The 12,999-nt window shown below is 38.3% G+C and overlaps 1 protein-coding gene across 1 annotated transcript; it reads left to right on the top strand.

Annotated features, from left to right (window-relative positions):
• Window positions 1-1,035: 1,035 nt before the first annotated feature.
• Window positions 1,036-12,933, top strand: LOC121429074 (MAM and LDL-receptor class A domain-containing protein 1-like). Its single transcript, XM_041625978.1, has 4 exons — window positions 1,036-1,219; window positions 5,532-5,576; window positions 6,279-6,335; window positions 12,785-12,933. Exons 1-4 carry the CDS (start codon window positions 1,150-1,152, stop codon window positions 12,931-12,933), a joined length of 321 nt encoding a protein of 106 aa, XP_041481912.1. The 5' UTR covers window positions 1,036-1,149.
• Window positions 12,934-12,999: the final 66 nt, after the last annotated feature.

Below are 12,999 nucleotides of genomic sequence, written 5' to 3'. Positions count from 1 at the left end.
CAAAGTTGAGCCTATTTTTCTTGGTGTGTACTACTGCTACTAGTACCACGACCACCGCAACAACCTATACTATTTAAAAAAATATCTTTCGTCCATTATTGGATATAATCATACTCAGAAGAAGGAGGAGGAGCAGAAAAAGAAGTAACCGTATTAGTGGAAGTAGTAGTAGTAGCAGCAGCAGCAGCAGCAGTAGTAGTAATTGTAAAGTAGTATTAACATGATTAAAATAGTATTTCTTTCTCCCATACTACTACAACTAATATGTTTCCTAATTATGATTGTACAGGTGTGTGATAATATCCCATAATATGAATGATGACATGCCCGTGGATCTGCAGGCTTCAATTAAGCTGCATGAACTATACTGGATGATCCGAATGAAAATACGCCTTATCCTGTGAAAAAATAATATTGTAAATGGTCCCTGTCTGTAATTAAATGGAGTGTTTTCGCACGGCCCTTGGAACGTTTCTTGAGTGGGGATGTTGAAGTGAATTTGAAAAGCAAAAAAAAAAGGTTTTAGGTTTTACTTAAGGTTTGGCTAATGAATGTCTTTAGTTACATTCTCACACATCTTCCTAGGGCCATATTTTTTCCAGTAAAAAAAAATCATCTCTAAATTTCGGGTTCATTAAGACAGTGCTGTAAACAAAGGGTAGGTCTATTGGCTCGAACAATAGCCCTTTTATCAACTGTCTGGAATTATCCGACAGCCACCCAGACAGGTGGGAGGGGTGAGAATAATAGGAGGGCTTTCAGGAATAAGTAGATATTAATATTATGAAGGCTAATCAGTCATTTACCTTTTCAGTATGATTCGTTGAAAATGGTAGTCTAATACACTTCTTATAATTTCATGCCGGGACTTCAAAATTATCTGAGCATGCGCAAAACTCGAGTCCCCTATTTGTTGAACCTGTATTTACTGACGATATCCTTCCGCAAAATCGAAGACAACTCAATGGTGATGAAAATGTTATGATCTCAAATCTGTGATAAAAATCGAAGTTTGTAGGCAAAGTCTTCAGAAAAGTTAAAAGTTCCTTGCATAAGATGATCTGTTGAATGAACAGGAAATTGTGGAAGCTGCATGGTTATTTCATAAATTTCTTAGAATAGAAGTGTTCAACATAATAAGGAAAAGCCATGGGGAAGGCAATCTTGATCAGCCTTCTACTCGCTGTAAGTGTGCGGAACTCTCTGCAAGAAGGCAATGGTAAGATTTGTTTGATTGTCATCTCAAAATGTAAAATATTCACTAGATCTAGACTTCTTTTATATGCAAGATCAGTCTCGATTGCATTTTTTTACGTGCGTACAAGACAGACATTTCCTAGGTGGTGGTTGTCCTAGGGATACATATTTCTTGAGGGTGCATGGATGTACACGGGGTAGACGCATCTAGAATTGAGTCTAAACTTCGCGGACTGTCATTATCTCAAAAAGTATTCAATAAAATCTCACATCATTATTGTAAAAAGCGACTTAAAATTACCTTTTGCCGCAAGTTTTTTTAGGATTTGTTCAGGATTTATGAACATATTTATCATAGACAAAAGATCGGAAAAAATTGCCGTTGTTAGCGCCCGTTCCGAAGAAATCTGAATTTCTCAACAAGCATCAAGATATCTTCATTTTGCAAGCAATTATAGAAAATTGTGAGTTAAATGTAGTATTGACCGATTTTATAGCATTTTGCCGTCAATCTGATATAAATATATTACCTTTTAAGCTTGATTTGATTAAATCTCCACGAAACCTTTAGTCCGCTAAGTAAGGTCACACTTTTTCAAAACGGATTTCCAGCAAAGCGCGCTTTCGTCGATCGGAATAGAATTTTGAGATCGCGATACCGGCGTAACCCCCGAACTCCTTCCCATTTTCGTCTATGATTTTTCAGTTCACGATCTTGCCGTCAATTTGGTAGCTATTATTTAATAATTTGTGAACAAACTTAAGCCTGATGAATATTTTTGAAATGTCCGTGAAGTTTGAACACCCCATCATACCATGGACCTATCAGACGTAATAGGTCCATGATCATACATAACAGCATTTTACTTTACTAATAACGAATATGGCGGCTTTGTGATAGAGCGTCGCCTTATGAACGGGAGGTTGTGGCTTCGATCACTGACCAAGTCACCAAAAAATACAAAATGGGACCTTCATGTAATGGGCTTGATATCTTAGATTGGAGAAGGGTTATAAGGGTTATTAGGAAATCAAGTGTACCCCACTTGTCAAACTGATCAATGCTCAGTTGTAAATGTTTAGCTATGTGAATGATTTTTGTTTTATATGCATGTATTAGTTCTCATTAATTGTCAATTTTGATTTTCTTTAAGATTATCATGAATTATTTTATCAGCCTCAATCCCATACCCAAAGTAATCTCTGTTCCATTCTTCATGTTCTTAATCGACTTCATATCTCAGAGGTTGTGGTTTTTCATTAAAATATTCTATAACTATGATTAATATATGTTGCAATAACTGGATTCTAAATCTTTATTTCATAACTTCATAATAGAAATCAAATCTGAACTATTTTTCTGACCTTTTTGTTGTATGATTTTAAGTTTAAAACAGTTTTTCCCCCAATACACAATTAATTGAATCCCATGCTAGTACTATTATCTACTGAAATCTCACTTATGCATGACTCAATCAGCCAACTGTTTCTCATTTATATGTGATTTTTTTTTAAATATATAATCTTCAAATGTAAATAACATTCAATGTAAACTTTGCACAATTAGTCTTCGGACTACAGCATTGTATTCTGTTTTATATATAATAAACCGAATTGAATTGAATGAATTGAATTGAATAATAACACAGCATTTGCAGGGCCCGCTGGGAGAAAAGTTCCTTTGAGCTCTATATACCCCAGGCGCAGATCCAGCCAGATTAGACACGATGACCAGTATTCTGAACTCGGGCTTGAATTAAACATTGGTTTAAAGAGAAAATTGGAGCAGAAAATCCCTGACAGTAGACATTGGGTCTATTAATCCAAATTACACCCACATTAAAACAATAATTTTAGCACAGAGTTAGACCGTGCTTCAGAATACTAGCCAATATTAGTTTAGAGGCCATTATTGTTTTTACTCATTATAGTCGGCATCTCAAAACTATTGTGACTAAATCGGCTAGATTCGCGCCTGTGCTACCCCGGGGGGGGGGGGGCCACTTCCATTCACGAGTGGATACCATGCGCGACCATGGGGTCTCGAAAAGCACCCTAAACACGTAATTTCCATATTCTGAAAATGCACCCCTTAACAAGTATTGGCGTGTGAAACCCAACCCTTAACAAGTATTGGAAACAAAACGATACTCTTGGCAAATATTTCCTGAAATGAACCCCTAAACAAGTAATGTTTTATTGTTACGGGTCCTTTGGTTGTCGGCTTTACCTTATTTGGTTTAGTACGACCCCACCTTCTACACCTCGCGCAAATAGGACTCTAAACACGTAGTGTTGGGGCAAAAAAAGACATCCTTTATAAAAAAAATTTAAGTTTGTTTTATCATCCCCGCAAATTCGACCCTAAACACGTAATTTTACTAGCGAAATAGATACCCTTTTTTCATTATATTTGTGTTTTTGACACCCTTTTCACGTTACGTGCGTAACGTGCCCTATCGTGAAAAGGACATCCTTTTTACGTGTTTTTTTGGTCGCGCATGGTATCCACTCGTCAATGCAAGTGGCCCCCCCGGGGTGCTACCCCGAGTAGATACAGTGTGTCCAACAAAAAGGGAAACCCGTTTTCAGAGATACATTTCACAATGATTATATGCGTTTTTACTTTAAATTTGACACTCAAGGCAAGAGTGGAATAACCTCTCGAATTTGAAATTAACAGCTTAGCAAATTTTTCACGCATGGCAGATTACAAGCAATAAATATTGAGGCGTTTCGGAAAAGATTTGCGCATAAAATCAGGTGTGCATCTGAATCCATTCTAATTCAGGGATCAGTGAGAGAATTTTAAAAAGATTACAAAATATGCTCATGAGCCAATCGTCAAGTAAGCAAGGTTGTCGAATCTCGAACAAGCTTGTCCCATTTTTCTGCGCAACCTGTTTTTTTTTTTTTACATAAAAATGTTTAAACTCGTCTCGCTCATTAATGCGTGAAATGTTTGTCTCATGTAAAGGTATAAAAAATAGGAATAATTTAATTATATGACTATGTAAATGAAATGGCATAGCTTATTTGCCATTGAAGAAAAGAACATGGAAATCCTGGTTTCCTTATGTTCTTGGACGCACTGTATATATGAAGAGTTAACATGCAAAAGGGACTAAATCTTTTTTTTTATCATTTGCCATTTTCTTGCTTGTTTAAATGGACATTCATCATGTGCATCAAACTGACTACAGTCCAACTCCCAAAATTTGTAAGAAGCTTATTAAAAATGGACGTGAAAGTTGCGTTTTTATGCAAGAGGGTGCACATTTGTTCACTATTCATAAATCAATATTTTTTTCAGGATATTTTGTTCCTATGTTTATAATTGAGAAACATACGTCAAAAAATGACAGTTAAAAATGCTCCATGTTTCTTATATTTCATATCATTTTTTATAGACTTTTTGATTTAGTTCCTTTTTTTGCATGAAAAGTCTAGAAGGGTTATAGATCTAAACAAGGTTTAACATGAATATATTGGTACTTCTTTCTTCCCCCAACCTTCCTATTGTCACCTTAGATGTTGAACTGGTTTACTCTCCTGTTTACTACCTGTAATTACAAACTTTGCCTGACATAGCAACAACTTGAAATCAGTTTTCATGCAAAAGGGAATAGATCCATAAAAATGATAAATATAAAAGAATCATATAAAATCAGAATCATCTATATCGTTTTCTTAATTGTTATTTTTCTTATATTGATGACTCTTGAACATAAAATCTTCCTGAATGGAAACATATATCTGGGTGAAATAAAATATATTAATTTATGAAGAATGAACAAAAGTGGATTTAGTCCCTTTTGCATGCAAACTCTTCATATATATATATATATATATATATATATATATACATATGTTGTAAAAAATGAATGTAGATAATAAAGGTAGGCGTAGCTTAAATCGAGGTTCCCAGAGCTTTCTGCCTTTTGGAAAAATTTGTGATGCCGATATAATGTCTCTGTCGGTCAATTGGATCAGGGTCGCCCTAGCCACTAACCCGTCTCTGTGGTCTAGTGGTTAAGGCATCGGCGTTCAAAGCTGGGGCCCGTGTTCGCTTCCCGGCAGAAACATTTTTTTCGGCATCACCAATATTTTCAAAGGGCAGATAGATAACTCTGGGAAACCTTGACTTAAGCAACGCCTACCATTATTCTCTGCATTCATTTGTATATATATATATATATATATATGAATATATATATATATATATATATATATATATATATATATGAATATACATATATGTATATATATATCCATGTTATTATTAACTCAGAATATTAAGTAATTTGTGTTGTGTTGTTTTGTTCAACATTCAGATGCTAACAAGGATGAATGGTACACGCATATGCCGTACTCATCTCGTAAGTATATGATTATCATTTATTGAGCACGTATAATAATATACAAACGTCTAGAAGCCAAGAATAGTTAAAATAGTCATAAACAATATACACTGTAGTTTATATTTTCTACACTGTAGAAAATACAATAACGAAGATAGTGAATGGGGTTTTTTAACCGAAATTGTAGACATAATGTATTGAAAATACAATTTTTTTTATTTGAATAAAAAGGGCATTTTATTGACTGCTATTATATTACAGACAAGATGAAAATAGAAATAAACAATGTTGTAAGAGAGTGATGGTTATCATGATTTCTAGGCACAGATCGGGTGGGGGGGGGGCGCTACGGGCGCAAGACGTAAAACTAAATATTTGTGTCATTTCATTGTGGAGTAATGAACATGTTCTGCTTCTTGATATTTTGAGACGAAGAGCAGCCCTTTCAAAGTTGATTCGCTGTTTTTCCCATATTTAAGATTTCGACCAGACTTAATGACGACTTTTCATAATTACCGCAAGGCCTGTAGAAGATCCGTTATTATATCGGCTAAACGCTTTCAGATCGTTTAGAGATATTCTACAACCATTATAAACGCTTGCATGAGCAGGAGAAGTATACAGATTTATAGCAGTACTTGATCAAATTTCGTTTCAAATCGCAAATTTAAGATTTCCTTCAGAAGTTTCAACGTGAACTTTCGATAAATTATTTTTCAGCAAGAAGTACAACTGACAACGAGACAACCGTCCGGACAACACCCAAAGTGGATCAAGGTAAATTTGAAAAAAAAAGGTTTCCACTAAAAAAAATGGAGGTCTTTTTGATTCCGAAGAAATTGAAAAGCCCCCCAAAACGAGGTTTCACTACAAAACGAAGATTATTTGAGTAACATTTTACATAATACCGGGAGGGGGGAGGTGATGCCTATGGAGAATAATATCCACATGGAAATTTTGGGTGGTGCTTCAGCACCCCCGCTTCCCAGAGCCTTATGAGACTAACTTACCAGCACCAGGACATTGGATATGACTTAGATTTAGGGAGCGAGAAACAACATTTTCCAGGCAACCCGTCTCCTCCATCGCGAATATCGAACTACTGTTGCCGTAATAATTGAGGTTTAAACTATAAATTTGTTCATTTTGGTTTAAAAATCCTTTTGATAGTAATATAGCGCTGTTACTATGTGCATATACTCAACTGCGCTTTGATGTGTGGTTATAATATTTCTACCCCGGCCGTAGCTGAGCCGCCATATCGGCGCTAAAGTGTCAAGAAATAAATCATTCTGGGTACCCATTCACCTCACCTGCGTCAGGTGCAGCACAGTGTGGATAAATTTCTTGATCGCTGAAGGAAAACACGCCATGGCTGGGATTCGAACCCATGTCCCTCTGACTTAAAGACAAGAGTCGTAACCACTGGACCATATGTCACCCCACAATACCTATTGGTCTACCTTATCAAAAAGCAAAATCACAAGCCCTTGCGAGCATGTTATAAATATAGTGGTTTCTAAATACATTCTCAAGCAATTGGAATATGTTGATATTCTCGCTCGGTCGCTATACGCGAACGCGCATCGTTATTTTGCCAGGATAGGAGGGAGACTGATATTAGAGACATCTTACTCCGAGCTAATTAGTCACTAGTCTCTAAAATACCATATTCTGTCGAAAAAAGTTCAATTTTCATATTATTGAAATGACCCTTAAACATGTTGCAAACCCCGAGAACCCCGCCCCTTCCAAAAAGGGGACTCAATTTTTAGATCCACCCCTGGAAGTAGACTTCATATTTAATGTAGTAATAAACCTTTTCCGTGGGCTATCATCGTGACAATATACATCTTATCTAAACTAGTGTGATATTTTCGATTGGTCGCTACGCTCCCTTAAGGCGTCATTGAAACTTTTTTCCCCGGGGGCTGATACAGACATCAATTTCCAGCTACTAAGTCATTGTAGTCCTACCCAGTGCCCACAACAGGTAATTTTCTTTTTTTATGAAAATGACCCGTCAAGAAATGTTTTAAACCCCCTGAAGACCGCTTCCCCCGCCACAAAATAGTCCGTAGAATTGTCCCTGAAAGTAAACTTCATAGCTGATGCAATGGTAATAAACCTGTACCACGGGCTGTCATCGTGATAATAATAATGATGATGATAATAATAATAATAATAATAATAGTAATAATAATAATAATAATAATAGTACATGAAATTTGTATAGAGCACTTTCCATCTTGATTAGATGCTCAATGCGCTTTAGGGCAGAACAACAACAAAAGATATTTACATTATGTCTGAACAATATTTCAATGTCTATGAAAAAGCACTCTTAAACAGGTATGTTTTCAGGTTGCCCTTAAAGGTGGTCACTGTTCAGTCTGGGTTTTCAATCTCTGTGGAAGAGAATTCCACAGGTTAGGCCCTGTTACAACCGATAATGTCGCACCAACGCATAATGTCGCAGCAACGCATAATGTCGCAGTTTGCGACATTATACCAACAGCGTCCGACGCATAATGTCGCAGTCAACGCATACGCATAATGTCACATGTCGCAACGCATAACAGCATAATGTCGCAGCAAATTGTCAACGCATAATGTCACATGTCGCAACGCATAATGTCACAGCGGTATTTTCTTTAGGACTCGAGCCACACATAAGATATAAAATATGCTTTCACTTAGTATTTTGAGACACGAGAAAGAGAAAGGAATTATTTGGAAATCAGGATTACTCTTTGTATGGATATTTATCGGTTTATTGCCATTTCGTCTACTGCCTTTTCCCCCACTATCGCATGGTCTGATATCATTTCGACTACTATTAGTTAGTCAACTATCAACATAGTCCAATAACCATTTCGTCTAATTACCATCTCGTCTAATAGCCAGTTGGTCTAATAGCCGTTTTGTTTATTATCATTTAGTCTGATTGTAGTTTTTCAATAAGTCCGATATCCACTTTGTCCATTATCTTTACGTCTATTACCTTTTGGTCTAATAACCACTTTGTGTACTCTCATTTTCGTCCATGTTCCATTTGGTCTAACTTCAGTTGGTTCGCTATCACTTCGTCTAAATCCATTTCGGCTAACAATCATTTGGCATCGTTGCCATGGGTCCAATCACCAATAGGTCCGATCACCTGTTCTAGGACAATTACCCCCCCCCATGACAATCACCTTCCGGACAACTAACCCCCCCCCCAGTAATTGCTCCCGAGGACAATGATTCCCCAGACAGTTACCCCCGGACAATTACCCCCCCCAAAAAAAAAAAGCAATTCCCTTAATGTGGGGACAATTTCCCCGGAAAATCTCCCCACCTTCTCTCCGGCATCGATGTTAGAATCAAGCGTGACCACCGGGGGGGGGGGCACTCGACAAAAAAAGTGGTAGGGGTGTGCCGCGGGCGAGACAAAAAACGGGGTCCTTGGAACGGATCGCCAGCGTGTGAGTGCGTATGCATCCCTATGGAACGGGCATGCGTGCATGATGCAGCTAGCCCGGCGGCACGGCAAAAGGGTGCGCTCGCGCAGAGGCGATGGTCGGACAGCGCTCTGCGGCCGCATTTCACCAAAATTGCAGCTCATTGTAGCAGATCAATGCGACCGGAACGGCGTAACGAAAAATATGTCAAGTTTTGGAGCGGATTTCTTTCTTCTTTTTTCTCGATAAGAAGAAAATGCTTTGCTATGGAGCGGCTTTCTTGGTTCTTTTTCTCAACCAGATAAAGATGCTATGCCTTGGAACTGAAATTTGAGTGTAAAACTGGGGGTCCCCTCCGCGGCACATACCCGGCCACTATGCATTATATACTGAGGGGGTAATTGTTCTAGGGGGTAGTTGTCCAGGGGTAGTTGTCCGGGGAAAAATTGTTCTCGATGATAATAGTTCGGGGGTTATTGTCTGGGGGGGGTAATTGTCCTCAGGGGGTAATTTTCTGGGGTTAATTGTCCTTGGGGGTAATTGTCCTTGGCGGGTAATTGTCCTCAGGGGGTAATTGTCAGGGGGTAATTGTCCTCAGGGGGTAGTTGTCCGGAAGGGTGATCGTCCGGGGGGGGGTAATTGTCCTCGAACGGGTAATTTGACCTATTGGTGATTGGACCCATGGCAATGATACCAAATGCTTGTTAGCCGAAATGGGTGTAGACAAAGTGATAGCGAACCAACTGAAGTTAGAACAAATGGAACATAGACGAAAAATGAGAGTACACCAAGTGGTTATTAGACCAATCGGCTATTAGATTAAAAGGTAATAGACGTAATGATATTGGACAAGGTGGATATTGGACCAACTGAAAAAATACAATTAGACGAAATAATGATATAAAAACGGCTATTAGACCATCTGGCTATTAGACGAGATGGTAATTAGACGAAATGGTTATTGGACTATGTTGATAGTTGACTAATGGTAGACGAAATGATATCAGACCATGCGATAGTGGGGAAAAAGGCAGAAGACGAAATGGCAATAAACCGATGAATATCCAAACAAAAAGTGATCCTGATTTCCAAATAATTCCTTTCTCTTTCTCGTGTCCCAAAATACTAAGCGAAAGCATATTTTATATCTTATCTGTAGCTCGAGTCCTAAAGAAAACACCGCTGTGACATTATGCGTTGCGACATGTGACATTGTGCGTTGACAATTTGCTGCGACATCATGCGTTGCGACATGTGACAAACTACGATATTATGCGTTGACTGCGACATTATGCGTCGGACGCTCTTGGCATAATGTCGCAAACTGCGACATTATGCGTTGGTGCGACATTATCGGTTGTAACAGGCCCTGCATGAAAAAGGCCCGTTCCCCCGCATAATTTCTTAGGAACTGGAATTTGTAAGAGATTAGACGACGAGGATCGTAAGGTTCTTGAGGGTTGGTAATTATGCATCAAAGACTTACTATAACTGGCGGAAGTTCCATTGACTATATGAAAAATCAGAGAAAGATTTTGAAGACTATGCGTTCCTTCAGGGGCAACCAGTGAAGAGTTTTTAATATAGGGGTGATGTGGCTGCGTTGATAGAGTTACAATACATGCAGCTGCATTCTGCAACATCTGCAGTTGAGAATCTGTTAAAGTTGTAAAGGAGGCTATTACCAATCGTAAAAAAATTAGTGAATGCATCAGTTTCTCTGTTGCTGAGCGGGTGAGATATTTTCTTATGAAGCCAATATTGCGCAATTGATAACGAACTGATCTGCAAGTGCTCGTAATCTGGTTGGACATGGACATGTGAGAGTAAAATATTATTCCAAGATTATTAGTAAATTTTCATCAAATTACGCCTTATCTAAATTAACGTAATATTTTTGCGCTTGTTCGCTACGCTCCTTCGCATCGTCATTAAAAATGCCCCCAAGATATTGCAGACATTAATTCCCAGCCACTTTGTCAGTATAGTCATACCCCAAGGTGCCCACAATGGCAATTTTGTCTAGAACCGCCCCAGAAGGTAAACTTCACAGCTAGTACCATCGTGATAAATTGTGAAGCGCTTTGAACAGTCGTAGATTGATAAAGCGCTATATAAATGCCAATTATAACTTTTCTTATTATTATTACAATAAACCTGTAGTACTGGCTACCGTCTCCAGTGATTTAGGCCTTATTTACACGTAAATGTCCTATTATCCAGATACTTAGGCAACTGTACGCACATTCGCATTCGCTTCCATCGGTTTATCGCATGCAGCTCAGTGGTCTGTAAACATTTCGTTGACTTCTCGAATGGTCTAATGTCGGTGACACGACATTTGCTCTTTCGACCTATTAATAGGCCAGAGGGTATCTGGTTAGATAGAGTTAGCTTTTTAATAGAATTTCTTGGTTCAGATCGAATAGTTTAAATTTAATGATAAGTGTTTATTAAATTTTGGATGTTAGATTTTGTGCTTGGCATAACGGGCATATTTTCCATTGGAGGAATTGTCGCTGGAGTAAATGTCATGGAACCCTATTGCCACACGGACTTAACCTAGATGGTCTACTATCAATATGGGTTAATTTTCGTTAAGTACACATTATAAAGCGTGGGTCTAATGCCACCTTAGTGTAGTTTTAAGGGTTTAATCGCTAACCTTTTGTGAGAAGGGGCCCTGGTCGTAATGGAATGTTTATGTATCCTATTCTTACTCGTCAGGCAAAGTACAAATAATCTTTAAGACGAAGTGGAAAATGGACCAAAGTCAATGCTAGATGAAAATAGACTAAGGTGGCATTTATAGACCTATGTTGTATGAGGTGTACTAAATGGCCCTGGGAAGCGATGGAGCACATTATACAGCATAAGTCCAATGCCACCTGAGCCTGTTTTTAGTCTAACGATGGTGGAAGTCCTTTGACTTTTCAGTGCTTATCCCGCATAGTTCCAGGACTGGCGAAACATAAAATGCTCATTTTATGGGAAGTATTTATTCTGTTATTTTAATTCGTGGCGGTACTAGCGTAACTACGGGAGGGGGACAGGGGCAGTCTGCCCCCCTGACAAGTTACAACCCATGCAAAGGACGAATCCCTGCCCCCTGACGAGCTTGATAACTTGTTTGCCCCCCCTGACGAACTTAAATACCTATTTTTACCCACCCCCTCCCATCCGACGAGGTTGACGACTTTTTTTTGCTTGTCAATTTTTAAGATTCAAGACCCTTTTTTTATTTGCTTGTTAAATTTTTCGGCGGAAGGTTTTGCCCCCCTCCCCCTGTGGAAAATCCTAGGTACGCTACTGCGTGGCGGCCTTGCTCGTGAAACACGTAAGAAATTTAGCATTACTCTAATTATTTCAAGTAGACACGTCTCAATATTCGCAACAAACCCTCACACAAAGGGCAAGGACGATTGCATTAAATGCTGCCAGAGTGTTCTTCGCTGTGCGAATATGTATATCAAAATTCAACTAGAGATAATTTTTTTATCATCAAGGTCAACATGGTAGCTTTATTGATCGAAACATGGGGGAAAGTGCAGCACGCTAAAATGTACGACTGGAAGGTTGCGTAAAGATGAACGCGATGATGCATCATCATAAAATGGCCAATGTTCGTATTGATAATTTTCATAATAAGACATTAGTATGATTATTTTCATTATCATTATTTGTTGTTATTACTTTTATCATCATCATTATGATGATGATGATGGTGATGATGGCAATGAATATTATTCTTACTAATACTATTATTATTATTATTCCGCACAGCTTCCAGCCAGTTTGACTGTAACTTCGATTCAGGATTCTGTGGATGGACTCAAGATAGCACAGATTCTTTTAATTGGATCTTGAACCATGGTTCTACCGGTTCACAGGATACAGGACCAAGCTCAGATCACACGACTGGGAGTAAGTGACGTATCCCATCTATGAATATTCATGAGTAGTTTGCATGAAATTGCGGTCACGCGGTAGATCATAAT

Source organism: Lytechinus variegatus, chromosome 15 (genome assembly GCF_018143015.1).
Source record: "Lytechinus variegatus isolate NC3 chromosome 15, Lvar_3.0, whole genome shotgun sequence".
Classification (NCBI taxonomy): domain Eukaryota; kingdom Metazoa; phylum Echinodermata; class Echinoidea; order Temnopleuroida; family Toxopneustidae; genus Lytechinus; species Lytechinus variegatus.
This window is presented reverse-complemented; position numbering and strand designations above follow the sequence as displayed.

Bases quoted from the DNA above. Each gene is read 5' to 3' on its own strand.
- LOC121429074 (XM_041625978.1), top strand. From the start codon at position 1,150: ATGGGGAAGGCAATCTTGATCAGCCTTCTACTCGCTGTAAGTGTGCGG. The intron at 5,577-6,278 runs GTAAGTATATGA...ATTATTTTTCAG, and splicing joins GCATATGCCGTACTCATCTC to CAAGAAGTACAACTGACAAC. The intron at 6,336-12,784 runs GTAAATTTGAAA...TATTCCGCACAG, and splicing joins AACACCCAAAGTGGATCAAG to CTTCCAGCCAGTTTGACTGT.